At 46.7% G+C, this 23,119-nt stretch overlaps 1 protein-coding gene across 1 annotated transcript in view; it reads right to left on the bottom strand.

The window, feature by feature from the left end:
• Positions 1 to 10,762: 10,762 nt before the first annotated feature.
• Positions 10,763 to 23,119, bottom strand: part of LOC134542566 (uncharacterized) — a 61,045-nt gene continuing 48,688 nt past the window's right edge. Inside the window, exon 4 of the mRNA XM_063386937.1 lies at positions 10,763 to 16,928. Within this exon, the coding sequence (XP_063243007.1) occupies positions 16,481 to 16,928 (448 nt within the window). The 3' untranslated portion in view covers positions 10,763 to 16,480. The remainder of the gene's footprint in view (positions 16,929 to 23,119) is intronic.

The following is a 23,119-nucleotide window of genomic DNA, read 5'->3' as shown; positions in this document are numbered from 1 at the left end:
AATATATTACATGTGTCATATTATGTATTTATATATAGTAATATGTAAATTAAATCTTCATGGTTTAAAATTTTATAAATTTAAGTTTAATACAATTTACGAATCTTTAAGTAACTCTTTATGCACAATTTATTACAAAACGTTTTTCACTTTATTATGTAAGTAAAAAATATTACATTTATATGAGATTTATTGTGCAGATTTATATATTTTTCAACCAAACTAGTACAAAATATTAGTAGCGTGTATATTAACTAGATAGCAGCACATTCACACTTGCAAAGACGACTAAATCCAGTATATAGGTCTAGCAATTCTCTGTTTTCAATATCTATCCGCGTTACCATAGAGTAAATACGCGTTACATTGAAGAATTTCGTATTAAAAGTAGACCGCAAGTAGAATATACCATATACAGTGTTCTTAACAGGGTAAAGAGACGTTAAGAACGTGACGGCATGGCCGTCGTATAAAGGCCATCTTTGTGTAGGCAAAAGTTGCATCGATTATAATGTATACTAAAGATTTTATTCTAGGATTCCATGTAAATTCACTACAGCTATAGCAAACTATAATTTGAGCTGTTCTATTTCATGCAGGCTACTTGTGCCTATTTAACACATTTGTTACTGGCATATTAACTTATTCGCGAAACTGTTGACAGATTTGGTAAAATCCTATTTTTATTAATTAATTTGCCTGTAGTTCAGCTGGCTCGTATATGCTTTAATGTTTTTGCCCTTACGTGGTAATATTGTATTTTACAAGCCGGGGTACGGTAAAAAAAAATATTTTTTAAATGCATGGGTTCCATTGTAATAAGTATTTTCTATGATATTTGAAAATTGCATTGTGCGTCATGCTTTTCATATAAGAATTTTAGCCCCTTATTAGTATTATTTCAAGTATGTATTTGAAAGTATAACTTGTAATCGATAGCAGACACAAAGTAGAGATATATTTAAAATACTAACACCGACCATCGGTGCTCCTACTGGTCGCACAGGCTGCTACGTCTCATGGATGCCTCAGACGAACATGTACAATTTACGCACCCCAGGGCAGCCTCGTGCAGTGTAGGGCAGTGAGGGTCAACGAGTTGATAGACACCTGCACGGCTATGCCGGGTGAATATCAATCTGCTAAATATAGTTCCCACACTTTATTATATTTTGCTTGAATTGTTAATTATCAATTAAAATCTCATCATCAATTGTCTTTCTTGATTTATTTAAGTTATTCACTGTGCGATTAGGCCACAAAGCTCAGCCCGAATCATTCCCACTCTCTGCATGCTTCGCACGGGAATCGCAGCCTTCGGCAGCAAGGAGCCACTGGAGGTATGCCAGTCGTCGCTTCACCGTATCAGAGGCCAGATGCTTCACGCACTCTACAGGATGCTCTAAACTTTGCATTCACGTCCCTTTCTCAGCCATTGCATAAGTTTTCTTATTTCTTTTTCCATCGGCCCCTTGGCCCGGCCTCACTTCGGTGCAGCTTTAAAGATCTCACTGCTTAACATTAATCTTTCTTTCACCACCACACATTCGGGAGTTTTAGCTTTTCTACCCTCCTAATCGATGGGCCGCATTCGACCCCATTCTCGGTCAGAATGCTGCATTTGCGAACTCTTTGACTTTCACCTGCACTGGGCCATGTGCAGATGTTTTTGTAACAGAATGCAATTTTTATTAATTCTTTTTGTGGGACTTACTGTAGGCTGTGTCTCCATATCAGGAATGTGAATGTGGGAGCCTTCGCCCATGCTTAATCATCGACATGCTTAGTATCCTATGCAACATCGTCACCAAGTCGAATCATATGTAAACGAATTGAACTCTATTCTCTGCGAGATGTAACAGACGCCTGGTTTCCGAGCACATTCTTTGGTACTCGGTACATATGTAATTTTAATGTTTGTAATGTTAGGTAATTTGTGTTGTGTCATCCTAAAGTGCTCTGCTGTGTAAAGGTGTTCATTGTATATCCTGTCACGAACTTAACGTGCAAATTATTCCATAACCACACACTGCACAGGTGGGCCTTCACTCTGCAGCATCGTTGAGCTGCTAACTTTGCATTAGGAGTCATAACCGACATACTCAGGTTCTATCAATACATAGGGTCGTGCTCCAGCACTGTAATGTAATGGGCTAGGTGCAATAGCAGCACCATGTATGAGTAACTGTTTTGTTATACACCATACCATGTTACCATCTATCCTGTTCTCATTTAATTGCCATCTTCAGACACGTGGCCAAGAACCCTGCTGAGAGCTTGCCGGGCATAACATCTATGTATCCTTGACGTCGTACCGACCGAAGGCCATTAGCCCGGCCTCAGCCCGCAGTACTGTCTCCTGCTGGCGGAACGCACCCCTCGCCAAGTCTCCACCCAAATTAGACGAGCGGCGTAACCTTGGCGCATGGAGGGAGTGTCCCCCCTCCGCACGCCAACCCCTGCGGCAGTTCTGATCAGCTCGCAGCCCGGAGCGGATGTGCGCGTACCGTGGGGAGCCTTCAAGTTTTGTCCCTCTGATTCTTCACGACTGGTAACTATAGTCATCACCAAATACCTTTTACAACGCAACTCCCCACGCGACTCCGGGTCGGTTTTTTCTACGGTGCAGGAATTAACCCGGCCGTCGCTACTTTCCAAGTCAAGCCACCGAGTCTAGGGGACACGCTGGGGCCGATAGACCCACTCACGGTTAGACGACAGAGCTAGCCTGGCGCCCTCCCAGAAAACACCCCCAATTTTCATGTACAGCTCCTTAGACTCGCCGCGGGAATCGCACCCGAAACCCCGGCTGATGGCATCCTTATCTAGAGACAGCCCAGACAGCGACATATGGCGCCCAACTACTAGTGTGGCTAGTAATTCGCCAAATTATTAACTTTCAAAATTAGCAAAAATTTTCAAGTCCAAAAAACTGTGCAAGGACAGGTGCAGTGCAAGAGTGGAGCTGGCATTCCAGGATGACATGAGATTATCTTGCCATGTGTGATAAGAGCACATCTAGTTGCGAGTCATCACACGCAGATCAGCTTTCATCTTCGTGCTGTGGGAACAGCTATGTTCCAAGCTATGGTCGGCATTCTCCAATAGTCCTCCCAAATGTGCGCCCTTAAAGGGTAGATTGGGAGTCGGCTTACAGATAATATTTTTTTTACATTCTATAGAAATAAATATTGACAGAGCTGCCAGTGGATTACTCCCCCCTTTGATCAGGAAGATGTTAGAGCCTCAGCAAGACCAGACTAGGAAACTCAGCATAGTCATCATCTTAGCCCCCTGCCTCACTCAGCTAACCAGAGAGTTGGCTGTGTCCTTAGCCCTTAGACTTTGTCAGCACTGCTGTCGCCTACCCCGATATCCCACATCACACTGGAACCCCTCAAAACACCCAGTGAACCAATGGTCCGGTGGAGACCTATCCAACAACTGCTAGCTGTCTGGGCTAGTGCCGGAGCTGTGCCGTCGCTCACCACTTCGACTCCGCATCAGGCTAGGGAACCCTTGGAGCCTGCTCCCAGCGATCGGAGCACCACTACAAAGTACGAGTCCTGCCCAATCAGAGTCCTGGACCTAGAGGAAACCTCAGCGGGACATCATTCAATCTTTCATGGATTATTCCCATACTACTACCAACTTGGTGTCTATATGGCATAAGATCGTTCGCCAACAGGCTAGCCTACCACCACTCTTCATATTCACTCCACTGGATGTCCTCGTCTCCTCGGACCCCCTCCGACCTGCCATACTTCGGCCCAACAGATTTACAGCCAGTTAAGGCCCGGACATGCCTGGACTCATCCGGCAACGACCGCGGAAAGCCCTGGCTAGACATGACAGTCCGGTCATGCGTGGGCTGGAGGGCTTCGGGGTTACCACGGTACCTCCCCCGACCACTGAACTAGGGGAACGTATCGCACCTAGTCGAGCAGTTTACAGCTATTTTTTTAAGCCCGGGTGCCACCGAACACATCGGCGCCATTCTTGGTTGTTTCCATTACAGTATGCCTAAACCATTCACTGTGGAGCCCTTGGGACCAAGACACAGAGGCTCGGCAGTCGAACCCTCACAAAGGTTTCCAACGCATCTGCTTTTGCTCGCAGATTCAGCCAATTCTCCATTTCTGGTCCCATGCATGCAATTGAGGATGCCCTGCAGCAGGGTTATGGCCGGCATTGTCCTTTTTAGTTAATGCAATGCTATGACTAGAGGCTAAGGCTACCCATCCACACATAATCACCACGGTTCGCCCCCAACAGTGATGCCCACATGGAGGCAGAGGATTGTCACTTGGTGTGGAGAGGCTATTTTTTCGAATCCTTGCACCCATTCCATGAACCTGTTGGATCATGGCTGGCAACAGCTCCGACATCTCAAGGGACAATCACCTTCTCTGCAGGGTCAGCCCCACTACCCCCCCCCCCCCCCTCTGTGCTGTGGGAACAGCGTTCCTTCTCCCCACCACCACTTTCGCAACAAGCACAGCCGAGAAACTTCATTCCACAACACCATGCGTACGCATAACTTCCGTGGGGCAAAAGTAGACTGAGCACCGACACTTTGGCCACAACGAGAGGAGGCAGCCCTCCATACCTGTCGGCACCTTACCACGGTTTCCCGGTTCATCATTTGGCCCGTACAGCCATGTAACATGTGATGCAAGAATGTGCCTACATAGTCATCGACATGTAGGGGCAATGTCCGAACTCTGGTACGCAGTGTGCAGTTAAGGTAGTGTCAGACGAATACATGGAATTCTTGGACAGGTGCGAGATAAAAATCTGAGCCGCATCGGGGCATTGTGGACAACTGTGCGATCTTCGAATACGAGGTGTCCCGATGGCCTTGATGGGTATGTCGGCAAGTTTCCCATTGCCTACTTGGAAGACGTGATTGTCTGGTTGTGGACATGGGAGGGCCATGCACAGCACCTGGCATTGGTACTCGAGCAGCTGGCCAGACGTGCCTTGACATGGCAAATGCGCGCCGCAAAGTGCCACATCGGGGCGAGTTTATTGGAGGTCCTGGGACAACTGAAAAACTGGATCTGCTCGAGTCAAAGCTCATGCCACGTACCCATAAACAGTTGCAGCAGCTCATGGGTCCATAAAACTGTCAAAAAGACTCGTTCTAGTGGACTCTGAAGGCTGACCACATCCTGACCACCGTGGAATGGCTGTTCAGGAAGTGTCACACTCTCGAACGCTTGAGGCCATATCACCACATCTCCATCCAGACCGATGCCCGTCAGAGCAACATGGACGCTGTCCTCTACCAGCAAGGAGGGGGGAGGCACACAGAGTCGTGGAATGCATGAGTGCTAAGTTCGGGCCCGTGGAGCGACAGCACCATGTCACCGAGCAGGAGTGTATGATCGTTGTGGGTTGTGGGTAGTGCAGAGGTACTGCAATCATCTGGAGAGCCGGAGTTTCACACTTCGGTCAAACAGCCAGTGTTCGAAGTCACTGATTCGGTGCTAGGGCGAAAATCCATATCCACAAAAAGGAATATTTAAAAGAACAAGTAAGAGAAAGTCAAGAGTTTACAATAAAATTAAGAAGCAAAGCATTAACCATTGAATATATATAGTGTATAGAAGTCGCGAGAGGATACGATTTATTCTGCAAGTTTTGGGGTCCAAACTGAGGTAGTTGGAAGCTCCCCCGCCAGGCAGCTCTGCTTTCGAAAAGAAGGCATACGTGTTTACAGTCTCCCATGCTAGAGCGCTGTACCATAGCTTGTCTCAAGGTCGCGCGCGTATTCTCTCTCTCGCTCTCATTCTTTTGTATTTTGTTTCCTTTAGAGGTGGGTTGTTACAGCAATTTTCGGTATCTGTTCCAACCTCATACTGATACAGTAATGTACCTAGTTACAAGTCTCTGATACTTCTGTATCAGACGGTCCCAGGAAGAAACAAAGATCCGTGTACGCAGACCGTGCGACCAGAAGCAGAATCTGATACATTATTTATCACGCCCGGTAATTCTCTACCTCTGTTACTCTCATGCCCGCCTGATACAGCCAGTATCAATCAGTTCAACATTCACTGCAGTTCGTCCTGGCCGTGTATCACCATGTACATTGTTGCGGGCTGTCATGCTTTGTAGTTAGTATCTTTATAGTGAAATAAGGAATGGATAAGTGCACGAAAAAGACTTCATTTGTGCGGAATTTTTTTACGGAAAATAATGAGTTTGCTAATTGTAATTTGTGTAAACAAAAACTGAGTTATAAATCATCATCGACTAATCTGAAGAAACATTTGAAACGTAAACATTGATATAGTATGCTCACTAATGTACGTATCTGTTTTTTTTTAATTTTTTATAAAATCGTAATCTTTTAATGTATGAAAACACTAGTTACTAATTGTTTTCGGGAAAAAAAGTCTTAATATTGATTACATCTGTTATTAGAGTCAACTGAGAATTTATTTGCATTTTCATAGCTGTTAGGTGCACAAATATAAATATTATATCTTGTATTAATGTACTTTTTAATATTAAAATTTCATTAGTTTTATTATTGAACGAGTCTGTGCACGCACTGCGCCTCTCGTTTTCGAACCGACAGCCTTACGATCAGAAAATAGCACCGCTGACCGCTCAGCCACGAGGCCATGCGTTGCGCCTCTCCTTCAACGCCTTCCCCTACATTATTTCCCTTCTTTATCCCTTATTCGTCGTTCCTGCTCCCTCCCCTTTCACAAGCTCCGCCCAAGTGACCGTCATCTGCGATCGGGTTCTGCGCACATTGGCCGTGGTGTTGTTCCAGGCGAATTCTGAACTGATACTAAAGTACCTGATACTTTTCAAGTGTACTCGTTTGCCGTCCCTGATACAGGCGCGTATCAGTGCAAAAGTATCAGGTTGATACTTTTCGACCCACCTCTAGTTTCCTTTGCTGTGTGGAGGGCCAGCGCATTGACAAGGCGGGAGGTTATTCTCATCAAAAGATGCACAAATATTTTTATCAAAAATGTATTTTGTTTAAAGAACCGAAAACAGCCACATAAATCAGTAATTTATTGGTGTTTGATTTCAGATGGTGCAATAATTATTGTATATGAATAAAAATTGGTTGATTTGAATATAAAATAAATATTTTATTCACCAAATTAATTAAAGTACCTCAAAGTACCCACTTTAATATGAATTCAACCAAACGTATGCAAAGCTGAAATTATAAAATACCAGCCACTGTTATCTAAATAGTTTATCAGTGTAAATCTGTGCACGAACTTAGTCATAAATTGATAAAAACTTAACTAAGCTATAACACAAGAAACTTGTTTTTATCGGGTGTCTACACTTGTTGATGGTAATAGAAAAACTAAGCCTGATGTGAATCTGAACCCTTTTGAATTGGAACTGTAAATCAGTGAGGATAATTGGAATTCGAGGTATGATAACACTTTCCCCTTTACAGACACCTGTTAAAATGGTGGCACCAAGAATATTCTTCCCCAAAGTATGATTTGAATCCTCGAGTAGTATCTTTATTTCGCATAAGCATGACTTGTATATTTAGTTTCATTTGAAGTTTATGTGAGGGTACACCCGAAAGTTAAAGTGATGATTGTATCTATTGACAAATACTCCTTAATTTCCCCTTGCACCTCTTTTAAAATATGTGTTGATTTTAAACGGTATAATTTTCTGGCGCCAATATTACTCTTGCACACAACCACTGATCACTATTCAAATTTTGTTGCAAGTCCAGGAAAACTTGGGTAATAAGATCCACATCATTTTCTACTAAAATACCAAATTCTCTTAAAAGAAAATATAACCTTCAGCACCAACGTCCTGACGTCGTCCCGACCATGGCCTCTAATCCTGTGCTCCGCACCGCTAGTACCAGATCCCGTTTTCGGAGCGCACCCCTAGCCCAGCGGGAATGAGTCAGGCGAGCGCCTCGGGCGTGACCCCACTAGACTCAAATAAACTTCAGGGCACGAAACCCCGGGGGCTCGACCCCATAAAACAATTAAGGAACAAGACACTAGGACACAATTATTAATTCACAGGCATTAAACAAGTGCGTCGTAGCTACTCTGTGCGAGCACCGCACGCACGGAGCAGGCAACGAACCTCATTTACATTCACCGCAGCCACTGGCCTTAATTAAAGTGCCCGTGACAATGATCAAGTTGGATTAGGTGAAAATCCCACTAATACAGTTCACAGGGAGACAATATGTTAATAAATTTAGTCACCAACTTGATGCCACAATTCAAATAATTAAATACTCTATAACAATTGTTAAGCCTTAAGCACCCAATTACCAGGTGCTACCTTTTAATTGGGCACCTGGAACGTGTTTTTAGCTTATAATAGAGCAAATTAAGTTAATGCAAGTTTTTGGCGCAGACTCACAAAGGAGGTGAAAGTTTCCCTCGCTTGCGAGGCGGCCATGTTCGGCAGTCTCCAACCACTCCGCGTCGGGTCAAGACATGTGTCCGCGAGCAGCCTTCAATTTGGTTCCACCGACCATTCACTCTGCACTCGATTTAATATCCAAACTTTTTTACTTCATTGCTGCTCATGTCGACTCGGCGTGTATTTCGCGGACCCGGGCTTATCTCGACCGTTTTCCTTAGTGGTTCCGCACCGCGTTGCAGACCACGCAATTTACGGCACTGGCCGACTCCAGCTAACTCGCTTTCTCTAAGACCGCCGTGCATACGCCTGCCGGCTGCAACCTCATGTAAGTGTAAAGTGAAATTTAGGATCACGCTCACTGAGCCCCCTTAAGACAGTTAACTTTTGGTGCTGGCCGTCTCCAGAGCACTAGTAACTGCGCCCCGTGAGACTGCCGCGGAAAATTCACAGTGTTATGTTAGTGTCGTGTTTTGTTCTGTAATCAGCGTGTGTTAATGTAACTGTACAACGGCTCAGACGCCGCATAGCGCATTCGCATAGTTTTTGTAGTGGTTCTGCCACTGCGTAGTGTATGTGTAGGAAGTACAGCATACTCATGCGTACCACCGGAGAAGTCCATGGATTAAACGCCAATTTAACATAAACTGTGTCGCTTAGGATTATTCCGCACCACTCCGTCCTCCACACGGCCTCACAACCAAGTAGGGAAGTTCAGGATAGATTTCAAGCCGTGTACCTGGCGGGGCACGCGGGGGCAGAGTTCCCACGACCCACCACCAACGGCCTAGTGTCCCGCTAGCCTGGCGCCCCCGGACAACAGCAGCACCGCGATGCCCGTAGCGCCCGTCAGGTACTTCCCGGGCCTTCCACAGAGGCAGGGTGACGGCAGTTTTTTTCTTTGTATTTGCAATTACGTGTTCTGAAATTCAATTTGGAAGACATTTTGCATATTTTTCTGGTTATCATCATACTACCTATTAGTTCTATGACCTTTGTTTTATCAAATTTTCTGTATATATTTTAGGCTGTAATTATCAACATGCAGTGTCCTTTGTGCTACCGAATTGTCATTCTTTCGTTGGTACCAAGGTTGATATGTTGGTGTAAGGTGGTTTTCTTTTCTATGCTCATTCGTTTACTTTGGTGTACTGACTCATTCTAATTTCTCCAATCTATTGTACGCTAGGTAATCATGGTTCTTTAATATCTAAAATGTTTCAGAACTCTCTGCCTATGAGTTGCATCTGATACTTAACCTATAACTGAGCTAAAATTCATGCTATAAATTCATCACCTCAGCATAAGATTATTGTGATGCTGAGAATTGTTCTTCTTAGAGTTACCTAACATTACAATTGGGATATGCTTCAATTTTCTTTAAAAGAACGACATAATTCAGCCTTTGGTGCCTAATAGATGATGGTTATGAACAAGCTTCTCCAGATGTAAGGGTAAACTTTTCTATAAACAAATAGATTTTGAGAGAATAGATAGCCTTTGCCATGCAACGTGCATTGTGCACAAACCACCTAGGACGTGGAAATTCACCTTTGATCCTGGGCTTGTAGCTCCAAGCAAGACATCATACAACTGCAAGATCACTGAGAGGTGATCTCGAGGCTGGGTCATCAAGATGGCGGTACAGTAGCCCACCATTTCTTCCCTAGCTCTTTCATTTGGTCATTAGAGTCAAACAGATCATTTATACTTTTAGAATATATTTCCTTGTCAATCTGAGACCCGTGCTTCTTGAAATGCCTAAATGTAGCAACATCTGGGCTCCCCCCACATACTCCAGAAGCTATGCTGCACACAGATGAGAGCACAAGTTCAAGTACACGGTGCCTACATGGAATCCACACATGCTTCACTCTTCAAACCTGTATTGGCAGCAGCTGTGACGAATACCAGCGCACGCACTTTTTCCCTCAGGTCCCACTCATGCAGTAGCTTGTTCCTACTCCTAGTAATTTCTCCACCTTATCTCCAGTGACAAGTATCGCCACTCTGTCAACCTTTTCAGTTCCCCACTTTCAATACACAAGGACCACTAAACTTTCACCAACTGATCCTAATTTAGGTTTGGTAATTCACTTTGCATAGTGGAACAAGGGTTAGCAATGTGCAGATAAATACCTCACAGAGAATGGATGAACGATGCGTTAACAATGAAATGGTGAAATATCGTCAAGAATAATGAAATTCTGCGCTAAAGGTTAACTTTATCAAAATCTCATCCAGAAAAGTGATATTCCATGTGTTTCGAAGGTCAAGTGTGCCAAGTTTCAATGCAGTTGGATGAATTTATTATTTAGTAATGGATAAGGGGCAGACACACAAACAAACAAACAAAAAACAATCATTCATTTTTAAATATACGTATATAGTCTGTCATAATATAATTCTACATGGTAAGAATAGTTAAAAAATTTTCAGCCATATTCATATTACAATATACATCTCAGAATAGTCGACAGACTGGCTCAATCGCTTCGGGTACTGTCCTTACATTGTTAAATAATTTACAATTATGATTGTAACATCTTCATCTGATGTAGTTTTACAAGTATATTAGTGTATTATTTAATACTAATGAAAAGTTAAATACATTCCAAAGTTGTGGCCAGGACAGACCGTCTTTCCCGCCCGCGTCTTGCTACATCATTCATAGGCTATAAATAATACATTTAAAAAATCTATTCTTCATTTACATGAAAACTATATACTATAATTACATACTTTATAAAACTATGCATAACTTAACATTAAAATATTTTAAAACAAAATTTCACAAGGCTAAGCAGGATCACTAAAACAGGTGGAAATGAAGTTTCAGTTGAGCACAACATGAAAAACTGATTTTTCAGCACTGCAAATAAACTAAGGCAATTTGCACATCTGCTATTTTTATGTTTAGTAGTACACTCATTTTTGTATATGTGTTTAATAGAATTATTGTTCAGTTTGGAACGATAATTAATGGTTTGAAACATGTAGTTAACAACATGAATGTTCAGTACAAACAATACAAGCTGCAGGTGGAACATGGTTCTGTTACTCGCACGTCACCGGTGTGACGCCTTGTCTGATCTTTAGTGAGGCACCGTCATATAGCCGACATATATTACATTAATTTAATACTAAAAATCTACGAAAAAATCTTCAAAACGACTTGTACTCACATTTTTCAAATGGTTTCAAAGCATAAATGTAGCCTTTTGTATGGTTTGTTAATTTGAAACCTACGTTACTAATTTTGCCAAGATATTGTATAGTTAAAAAATACCTACAGGCAAACTATCTATACAAAACAAAGCCGTAGTTAAATAATTAATGTTTGAACATATTTGCATAAAATTGTAATTATTTTATTTCATTTGTTAATTATTCTTGACAACAGTTGAGTACCATCGTGTTAATTATGTGTAAAAGATTAAAATTTTTCCAAAAGCTTTTTTTATGAAAGTTATTTCTTTGAATAATACAATAAGTACACTCACACACATGCAAATACAGTGTTTCATCGCATAATCATCACATATTTCATGCTAAAATCAAGTTTGAAAAGTAGGGTTGAAATTTTTTAAGTGGCGGTTGAATTTTCATAAAGAAAAAAAAAATGTTGCATGGAAAGAATGTTAAATTAAAACGCAGAATATACAAAAGCACGCCAAAAATTTTGAATGAACAAAAATATATTTTGACAACTGAAATATAAATGTGAAAACCGTAAGCCAAACATGAGCTGGAACTAAGGAACCAAGAAAACAGCTGGCTAGCCAATGGCACTAGACCAGAGCACTCACCTTGCGCACGATCCACGAGCTATGGATAAGGATATTGACTACATGCGAGGACTCTATGCAGGCATCAACGTAACCAAACATAAATGATGCAATTTAACACTGGCTAAATTTTTATACACGCTACACAGTGGTGACAATCGTTCTGTTAATTAAATAAATAGTGGTAATATCCCAACAAATAATGGTTTTATACGGGAAAAGAAGTTTATGGGTAACATCTTAACTGGGGAAAAATAACATACATATGATGTAGAAAATGACAGGATAAAAAACTTACTGTATTAGACGGGAAACAGTATTGTGTAGTTGCATCTTAAACAAGTTTTTAATTACTGTATTTTCCCATTATAAATACCATACTGCCTGACAGAAACATGAGAACAAATTTCTGTTGCACATTGCTTTGTCCTCTGATCTTTGGCAATGTCATATTTACTACATACACAAATTGATCAGGATCTAACAGTGGTAAAGAAAGAAAGAAGAAAAAAAAGCTACTTAGCTACTTTTATGTGAGAAATTTTTTCTCTCCAAATTTTGACGCCCTAAAATAAGAGTGCAACGATTATGCGAGTGCAACAATCATGTGATAAAACAGAATACAACAGCTTAAATATCAGGCAGGTTGCTGTATACTTCAAACTGAAATTTTCTTATACAGTAGAGTTCCGAAAACTCGGCACTTGATAACCCGGCAGTCCGGATAACTCGGCCACACCCTGACAAGGGGAAAATCCCAGCGCGCAGATTCGTTCAAGATCCCGCATTCCTTTGCCTCGCGCCACACCCCCACTCCTCCCCCACATGTCTGGCGCCGGCGCGCGCTCAACCATTCAGTGTTCAGTCTACCTGTAGCCTTTGCCAGTGTGTTAGTCAATTTCTTAAATGCGTTGCACCTGGAGAGTGACATGTCTGGCTGGCATTCGGCTGGATGAAGGGGGGGGGAGGGGGAGAGGGGGGGGAACCCAAAATTTATGAGTGCAAGGTCAGCACGATCTTATCTTTCTCTCTTCGGCTGTTGTAAATGACCATGAACTAATGGCTAGGCAGTGCTGTAATTCGAAGACGGCCGGCCCGCCCTTACCGTGAACAGATTATCCGGGTTTATTTTAATTTTTTTTACAGGATTTCAACTATCCGGGGAGCATATTCACTCCATCCACATGTTGGGGTGCAAAATAGTGATTATAAAACTTGTAATGTACTGAAAATTGCTATAAACATCTCAATATTAATTCAATAAAAGAGCACTATTTTTGAAAAGCAACTATGGAACAAAAAAAAACACAATGGTTATGTTTGTTTTGTTTTTTCAAGTCTGCTAACATGAACAGTAAATTAATAAGTCAATGAAAATGTGCCAAGTATTAAGAATTTTTTTGTATAGATTACTGTCATAAGAAGATAATTATTGACCATTTAAAATAAAAAGAAATAAGAAAGGGCAACACATTCTACAAGGCTAAACAATACGGTCATATTAAAATCTACTATCATCCAATTTTTCAAAGCTTTCATTAGGCCCGTTAGATATTATTCAAAAATTATCCCCGATTTTAGCAAGCATAACGATTTTATATTTATCATTCAATATGTGACGGGTGTGTTGAGGTAGAAATAAAATAAATTACAAAAATTAGATTGCCCTGAAAACCAGAATAAAAAGTCTAAAATATATTGTTATTGATAAAAAAATTGAACCTTTTTGTGGAAAATGTACAATAGGATGATGTTGATAGTTCTGTTTTTGTTTCGGTAGTTTTCTATTGGCTGGTAAATACTAGCAGTTACACCACCTGCTGGAAAAATCACTACCATCTAGTAAAACTTAACTACCAACCTCTGCATGTTACTGAATTGCGAGCCATCTTATGCTCACATAACTAGCCGTCACACCCGAGACACGTCATCACAGCAACACTGGCGAGAAACAGAACCATGCTCAACTAGTTGTGACATTCACAAATATAAAATGCAAAATATAATACATAAAATACATAAAAAACATAAAACTAGTAACCTACTTATAGCTTCACCTTTTATAAATCCAGTAGATGATTTCATCATTTAATAAAAGTTGAATAAAACCTGCTGTATTTGAAAAATACAAGACATATTCTTCTAACATACCACAACAGACAAAAATTCTATTGGCTCCCAACAACACATATTGTATGTGCTACTAATATACTCTCTGTGACCTTTCTAGCCATCTCTAAAACTATTTAGTTTCCACTTTAGTATTTCAAACAGCCTTAATGAATACAAGCCCGGAACGTACTGGCCAATCAGTGCAATGAAGACACTGAGTTTGACTGCAATGCTAACCTAAGTTGTGGTTGAAGGCAGGCACCACCATTGTCGTCACGGGCACCCACTCTCTCAAGGCTTTCCTCAAGCGATGGAAGCACTACGTTACGGCACTACGTGGTGGACGTATGCCTGCATGTGCGAGCTCTCATTCCCAACTGTCAAACTTTCTCTTCAAGATGTCTTCATGTAAGAATACAAAAGGAAGGCACTCTGCTATCCCTGACCAGAAGGAACAAGGTTGGCAATGAGTGACTCAACTATTTATGTATGCTTAAATTACATTTAAAATCTTGTTTGCAAAATATGCCACCAATCACTGTTTGTTTTCTAATGTTTTCTATTTTACTTTCCTCGTCATTTTGACTTTTATAGGCCTTTATTTAGGTAGCAAGTCTTATTAAGGGTGAATGCAATTGCTTGTTATCATTTCCGCTTTTTAAAAAATTACTATAAATATTAAGCACCATCATTTGTTGCTTCTTTTTTTTTAGTCTATCAATATATAAATCATCTTTTATGCTTTTCACATATTACTGTTGTAATAAATTTTAACACAAAAAGAGTTCCTAATACAAATGAAAAATTTTACAACAAAGTGTTGTTGTTATTTTTATCAAACAGTTTCTCTTTGAGTAGTCTGGGCATTACAACTCAATGTTGTACGTATTGTGAACAAGGTCATAAGCTTATTGTTATGTGACAAGTGTTTTGCAAAGGAAATGGCATTTAGGACAAAAAAATGTAGCATCAGCATAGGTAAATGTTCAGACCAGGTTATGACAATCCTCAACTTTTCTTGCATGTATATCTTGTTCACAATGACAACTTGTTATCTGACCAGTTGAAGTACTAACATAAATAATACTTTGGTGATAGGTGGCATTTGTTTAACATGAACCCTTATTCACCTTTCCCTTTCCTTTTCAATATATTTCAACATGATTACCAATGTATGGCTTTACACCTCTGCCTCAGAGTTAACATGTATTTTTTAACTCAGTTAAGAGTGAGGATGTTATAGAATATTAATGCACAGATTCGGAAACAGCAATCAGGGGTGAATACTGAACGAGGGTGGAAGCATCCCCCAATTATATGAAAACAATCTATTCAGACAGTCTTAAAATTTAATTTGGCATTTAGTCCTTGATAATTTTAACAAAGGAAAAAGTTTCCAGACTTGTTTGGCACTAGCATTGTGCTTAAATAATGTTAACATGCTTTGCAACAAATAGAAAAATTACATTTATAATTTTAATTGTGATTTCTGTAAAAAAAATATAGATGACTAGAGTGACCACCCGACCGAGAAAATCGGGATATTTGAATTAGCCAGGAATGGGTTCTCCTTGCCACGGCCTGGCTCTTGCAGCCCCTGGCGCCTGACACAGCGTGACACGGCGTGTCTCCAACTATCTCCAAATATAAATTTTAAAATTTTTCAATACCATCTGCATATGCTGGAACTAGGACAGAGCAAGCAGAAACAGTAGTGTGTTGGAAAGAGAGAGTGAACGCCAGGACACTGCACCTAGTCTGCAATCTGAGAGAGAGAGAGAGAGAGAGAGAGAGAAAGGAATTCTCCGCATGTCCCGCAATCTCGTGAGATCAACACGAACAGGCTCGCCACAGGAGGCAACGAAGCAGTGAGATCGACGACCAGTTCCGTCCACACGCATTACGAATGAACGAGGGCTTAATTAACTAAATAATAAAATAAATAATCAAAGGGTAATTAGAGAAGTTGAGGGGTGGTGCGATAAGAGCGGAACCTAAACGGAATGCACGCGCCAAGAATTCCTTCTAGTTCACAGCAACATCCGTCACGTTTCGCGACTGCAAATCATTCAAGTGTGATCCCGCTGGGACTTGAACCCAGATCCCTGTGCGTGGAAGGCGAGTGACCACTGCTGCACCTGGCGTTTACTAAACAACTACAAAACTGCAACAGGCTGACGTGACTACACGGCAGCGGTGGACGGCTCCTCCTCCTCCGAAGAGGACAGGACGTGCTTGCGCGGCTTCTTGGCGTCGCACACGTCCTCCTCCTCGGCGAAGCTGCGCAGGTGAGCCTCCTGGTGCGCCAGCAGCGACACGTAGCGCGTGAAGGTCTTGCTGCAGTGGTCGCACACGTACTCGTGCACGTCGCTCGGCGCGGCCGGCCCGCAGCCGTGCTGCACGGCCGCACCCTCGCTCACGAAGCACCGGTCGCACGCCTGGCAGGTGTAGATGCAGCACGAGCCGGGGATCCTGGTGACCACGATGCTGGCCGGCAGCGCTTCCTGCCCCGCCGAGCTCGCCCCGTTCTCCTCGCTCGGCTTGCCGCCCTTCCTGCTGTCTGCCAGGGTCCCCGGGGTCCCCTTCGCCCACTTCCGCTTGTGGGGAGACCTCTTCTTCCGTGGGCCGCTTCTGAACAACAGGCAAGATTTTACACTTTTACTGTCATATACATAACGTGAAAGTTACAAAATTGACTGATAGAATCTGAATATTCATGAAAACAATTATTTGTAGCACGGCGTTATGTCTCCCCCCCCCCCCCCCTTGAGGGGTGTGCTCGTGCTCTGCAGGACACGTACCTGCTAGTGGCTGGACTCAAACCACAAACCACGCCCAGACTGGCCTCCTTACTTCACGACCACAGCCAAGGTGTTGTTAGTTGGAGAGTAGCATTAGTGGTACTCAGTTGATTATGTTACAATAGTAATAACTAATAACACATTAAAATTTTGCTAACAAATCAAAAGAAAACAAATAATTTTTCAAAGAATATTGAGGGTTTTTGAGATGCTCAGAGTGATATTTACTAACAATGACATCACAGAACTAAACTGACAAGTAGGGGAGAGGGCGAGCTAGAGAGGGCACGTGTTGAGCTGAGCACCGCCCGGAGATGGTATAATCATCGCTCACCACGGCTGTGGGGTACCATCATCGCTCACCACGACTGTGGGGTACCATCATCGCTCACCACGGATGTGGGGTACCATCATCGCTCACCACGGCTCTGGGGTACCATCATCGCTCACCACGGCTCTGGGGTACCATCATCGCTCACCACGGCTCTGGGGTACCATCATCGCTCGGGGCGGTGGGGTACCATCATCGCTCACCACAGCTGTGGGGTACCATCATCGCTCACCACGGCTCTGGGGTACCATCATCGCTCACCACGGCTCTGGGGTACCATCATCGCTCACCACGGCTCTGGGGTACCATCATCGCTCACCACGGCTCTGGGGTACCATCATCGCTCACCACGGCTCTGGGGTACAATCATAGCTCACCACGGCTCTGGGGTACCATCATCGCTCACCACGGCTCTGGGGTACCATCATCGCTCACGGCTCTGGGGTACCATCATTGCTCGGGGCTGTGGGGTACCATCATCGCTCACCACGGCTCTGGGGTACCATCATCGCTCACCACGGCTCTGGGGTACCATCATCGCTCGGGGCTGTGGGGTACCATCATCGCTCACCACGGCTCTGGGGTACTATCATCGCTCACCACGGCTCTGGGGTACCATCATCGCTCGGGGCTGTGGGGTACCATCATCGCTCACCACGGCTCTGGGGTACCATCATCGCTCGGGGCTGTGGGGTACCATCATCGCTCACCACGGCTCTGGGGTACCATCATCGCTCACCACGGCTCTGGGGTACCATCATCGCTCACCACGGCTCTGGGGTACCATCATCGCTCGGGGCTGTGGGGTACCATCATCGCTCACCACGGCTCTGGGGTACCATCATCGCTCACCACGGCTCTGGGGTACCATCATCGCTCACCACGGCTCTGGGGTACCATCATCGCTCACCACGGCTCTGGGGTACCATCATAGCTAACCACGGCTCTGGGGTACCATCATCGCTCACCACGGCTCTGGGGTACCATCATCGCTCGGGGCTGTGGGGTACCATCATCGCTCGGGGCTGTGGGGTACCATCATCGCTCACCACGGCTCTGGGGTACCATCATAGCTAACCACGGCTCTGGGGTACCATCATCGCTCACCACGGCTCTGGGGTACCATCATCGCTCACCACGGCTCTGGGGTACCATCATAGCTCACCACGGCTCTGGGGTACCATCATCGCTCACCACGGCTCTGGGGTACCATCATCGCTCGGGGCTGTGGGGTACCATCATCGCTCGGGGCTGTGGGGTACCATCATCGCTCACCACAGATGTGGGGTACCATCATCGCTCACCACGGCTCTGGGGTACCATCATAGCTCACCACGGCTCTGGGGTACCATCATCGCTCACCACGGCTCTGGGGTACAATCATCGCTCACCACGGCTCTGGGGTACCATCATCGCTCACCACGGCTCTGGGGTACCATCCGCTCACCACGGCTCTGGGGTACCATCATCGCTCGGGGCTGTGGGGTACCATCATCGCTCACCACGGCTCTGGGGTACCATCATCGCTCACCACGGCTCTGGGGTACCATCATCGCTCGGGGCTGTGGGGTACCATCATCGCTCACCACGGCTCTGGGGTACCATCATAGCTAACCACGGCTCTGGGGTACCATCATCGCTCACCACGGCTCTCGGGTACCATCATCGCTCACCACGGCTCTGGGGTACCATCATCGCTCGGGGCTGTGGGGTACCATCATCACTCACCACGGCTCTGGGGTACCATCATCGCTCGGGGCTGTGAGGTACCATCATCGCTCACCACGGCTCTGGGGTACCATCATCGCTCACCACGGCTCTGGGGTACCATCATCGCTCACCACGGCTGTGGGGTACCATCATAGCTCACCACGGCTCTGGGGTACCATCATCGCTCACCACGGCTCTGGGGTACCATCATCGCTCGGGGCTGTGGGGTACCATCATCGCTCGGGGCTGTGGGGTACCATCATCGCTCACCACAGATGTGGGGTACCATCATCGCTCACCACGGCTCTGGGGTACCATCATAGCTCACCACGGCTCTGGGGTACCATCATCGCTCACCACGGCTCTGGGGTACAATCATCGCTCACCACGGCTCTGGGGTACCATCATCGCTCACCACGGCTCTGGGGTACCATCCGCTCACCACGGCTCTGGGGTACCATCATCGCTCGGGGCTGTGGGGTACCATCATCGCTCACCACGGCTCTGGGGTACCATCATCGCTCACCACGGCTCTGGGGTACCATCATCGCTCGGGGCTGTGGGGTACCATCATCGCTCACCACGGCTCTGGGGTACCATCATAGCTAACCACGGCTCTGGGGTACCATCATCGCTCACCACGGCTCTCGGGTACCATCATCGCTCACCACGGCTCTGGGGTACCATCATCGCTCGGGGCTGTGGGGTACCATCATCACTCACCACGGCTCTGGGGTACCATCATCGCTCGGGGCTGTGAGGTACCATCATCGCTCACCACGGCTCTGGGGTACCATCATCGCTCACCACGGCTGTGGGGTACCATCATCGCTCACCACGGCTGTGGGGTACCATCATCGCTCACCACGGATCTGGGGTACCATCATCGCTCGGGGCTATGGGGTACCATCATCGCTCGGGGCTATGGGGTACCATCATCGCTCACCACGGCTCTGGGGTACCATCATCGCTCACCACGGCTCTGGGGTACCATCATCGCTCACCACGGCTCTGGGTTACCATCATCGCTCGGGGCTCTGGGGTACCATCATCGCTCACCACGGCTCTGGGGTACCATCATAGCTCACCACGGCTCTGGGGTACTATCTACACTCACAACGGCTCTGGGGTACCATCATAGCTCACCACGGCTCTGGGGTACCATCATCGCTAACAACGGCTCTGGGGTACCATCATCGCTCGGGGCTGTGGGGTACCATCATCGCTCACCACGGCTCTGGGGTACCATCATAGCTCACCACGGCTCTGGGGTACCATCATAGATCACCACGGCTCTGGGGTACTATCTACGCTCACAACGGCTCTAGGGTACCATCATAGCTCACCACGGCTCTGGGGTACCATCATCGCTCACCACGGCTCTGGGGTACCATCATCGCTCGGGGCTGTGGGGTACCATCATCGCTCACCACGGCTCTGGGGTACCATCATCGCTCACCACGGCTCTGGGGTACCATCATAGCTCACCACGGCTCTGGGGTACCATCATCGCTCACCACGGCTCTGGGGTACCATCATCGCTCGGGGCTGTGGGGTACCATCATCGCTCGGGGCTGTGGGGTATCATCATCGCTCACCACAGATGTGGGGTACCATCATCGCTCACCACGGCTCTGGGGTACCATCATAGCTCACCACGGCTCTGGGGTACCATCATCGCTCACCACGGCTCTGGGGTACAATCATCGCTCACCACGGCTCTGGGGTACCATCATCGCTCACCACGGCTCTGGGGTACCATCATCGCTCACCACGGCTCTGGGGTACCATCATCGCTCGGGGCTGTGGGGTACCATCATCGCTCACCACGGCTCTGGGGTACCATCATCGCTCACCACGGCTCTGGGGTACCATCATCGCTCACCACGGCTCTGGGGTACCATCATCGCTCGGGCTGTGGGGTACCATCATCGCTCACCACGGCTCTGGGGTACCATCATAGCTAACCACGGCTCTGGGGTACCATCATCGCTCACCACGGCTCTCGGGTACCATCATCGCTCACCACGGCTCTGGGGTACCATCATCGCTCGGGGCTGTGGGGTACTATCATCGCTCACCACGGCTCTGGGGTACCATCATCGCTCACCACGGCTCTGGGGTACCATCATCGCTCACCACGGCTGTGGGGTACCATCATCGCTACCATCATCGCTCGGGGCTGTGAGGTACCATCATCGCTCACCACGGCTCTGGGGTACCATCATCGCTCACCACGGCTCTGGGGTACCATCATCGCTCACCACGGCTGTGGGGTACCATCATCGCTCACCACGGCTGTGGGGTACCATCATCGCTCACCACGGCTCTGGGGTACCATCATCGCTCGGGGCTGTGGGGTACCATCATCGCTCACCACGGCTCTGGGGTACCATTATCGCTCACCACGGCTCTGGGGTACCATCATCGCTCACCACGGCTCTGGGGTACCATCATCGCTCGGGGCTCTGGGGTACCATCATCGCTCACCACGGCTCTGGGGTACCATCATAGCTCACCACGGCTCTGGGGTACTATCTACACTCACAACGGCTCTGGGGTACCATCATAGCTCACCACGGCTCTGGGGTACCATCATCGCTCACCACGGCTCTGGGGTACCATCATCGCTCGGGGCTGTGGGGTACCATCATCGCTCACCACGGCTCTGGGGTACCATCATAGCTCACCACGGCTCTGGGGTACCATCATAGCTCACCACGGCTCTGGGGTACTATCTACGCTCACAACGGCTCTAGGGTACCATCATAGCTCACCACGGCTCTGGGGTACCATCATCGCTCACCACGGCTCTGGGGTACCATCATCGCTCGGGGCTGTGGGGTACCATCATCGCTCACCACGGCTCTGGGGTACCATCATAGCTCACCATGGCTCTGGGGTACCATCATCGCTCGGGGCTGTGGGGTACCATCATCGCTCACCACAGCTGTGGGGTACCATCATCGCTCACCACGGCTCTGGGGTACCATCATAGCTCACCACGGCTCTGGGGTACTATCTACGCTCACAACGGCTCTGGGGTACCATCATAGCTCACCACGGCTCTGGGGTACCATCATCGCTTACCACGGCTCTGGGGTACCATCATCGCTCACCACAGCTCTGGGGTACCATCATCGCTCACCACGGCTCTGGGGTACCATCATAGCTCACCACGGCTCTGGGGTACCATCATCGCTCACCACGGCTCTGGGGTACTATCTACGCTCAACACGGCTCTGGGGTACCATCATCGCTCGGGGCTGTGGGGTACCATCATCGCTCACCACGGCTCTGGGGTACCATCATAGCTCACCACGGCTCTGGGGTACCATCATCGCTCACCACGGCTCTGGGGTACCATCATAGCTCACCACGGCTCTGGGGTACCATCATCGCTCACCACGCCTCTGGGGTACAATCATCGCTCACCACGGCTCTGGGGTACCATCATCGCTCACCACGGCTCTGGGGTACCATCATCGCTCACCACAGCTCTGGGGTACCATCGTCGCTCACCACGGCTCTGGGGTACCATCATCGCTCGGGGCTGTGGGGTACCATCATCGCTCACCACAGCTGTGGGGTACCATCATCGCTCACCACGGCTCTGGGGTACAATCATCGCTAACCACGGCTCTGGGGTACCATCATCGCTCACCACGGCTCTGGGGTACCATCATCACTCGGGGCTGTGGGGTACCATCATCGCTCACCACAGCTGTGGGGTACCATCATCGCTCACCACGGCTCTGGGGTACCATCATCGCTCGGGGCTGTGGGGTACCATCATCGCTCACCACGGCTCTGGGGTACCATCATAGCTAACCACGGCTCTGGGGTACCATCATCGCTCACCACGGCTCTGGGGTACCATCATCGCTCGGGGCTGTGGGGTACCATCATCGCTCACCACGACTCTGGGGTACCATCATCGCTCGAGGCTGTGGGGTACAATCATCGCTCACCACGGCTCT

This window comes from Bacillus rossius (genome assembly GCF_032445375.1).
Source record: "Bacillus rossius redtenbacheri isolate Brsri chromosome 9 unlocalized genomic scaffold, Brsri_v3 Brsri_v3_scf9_1, whole genome shotgun sequence".
NCBI classification, from domain to species: domain Eukaryota; kingdom Metazoa; phylum Arthropoda; class Insecta; order Phasmatodea; family Bacillidae; genus Bacillus; species Bacillus rossius.
Note: the sequence above shows the minus strand (reverse complement) of the source record. Positions and strands in the feature narration are given on the sequence as shown.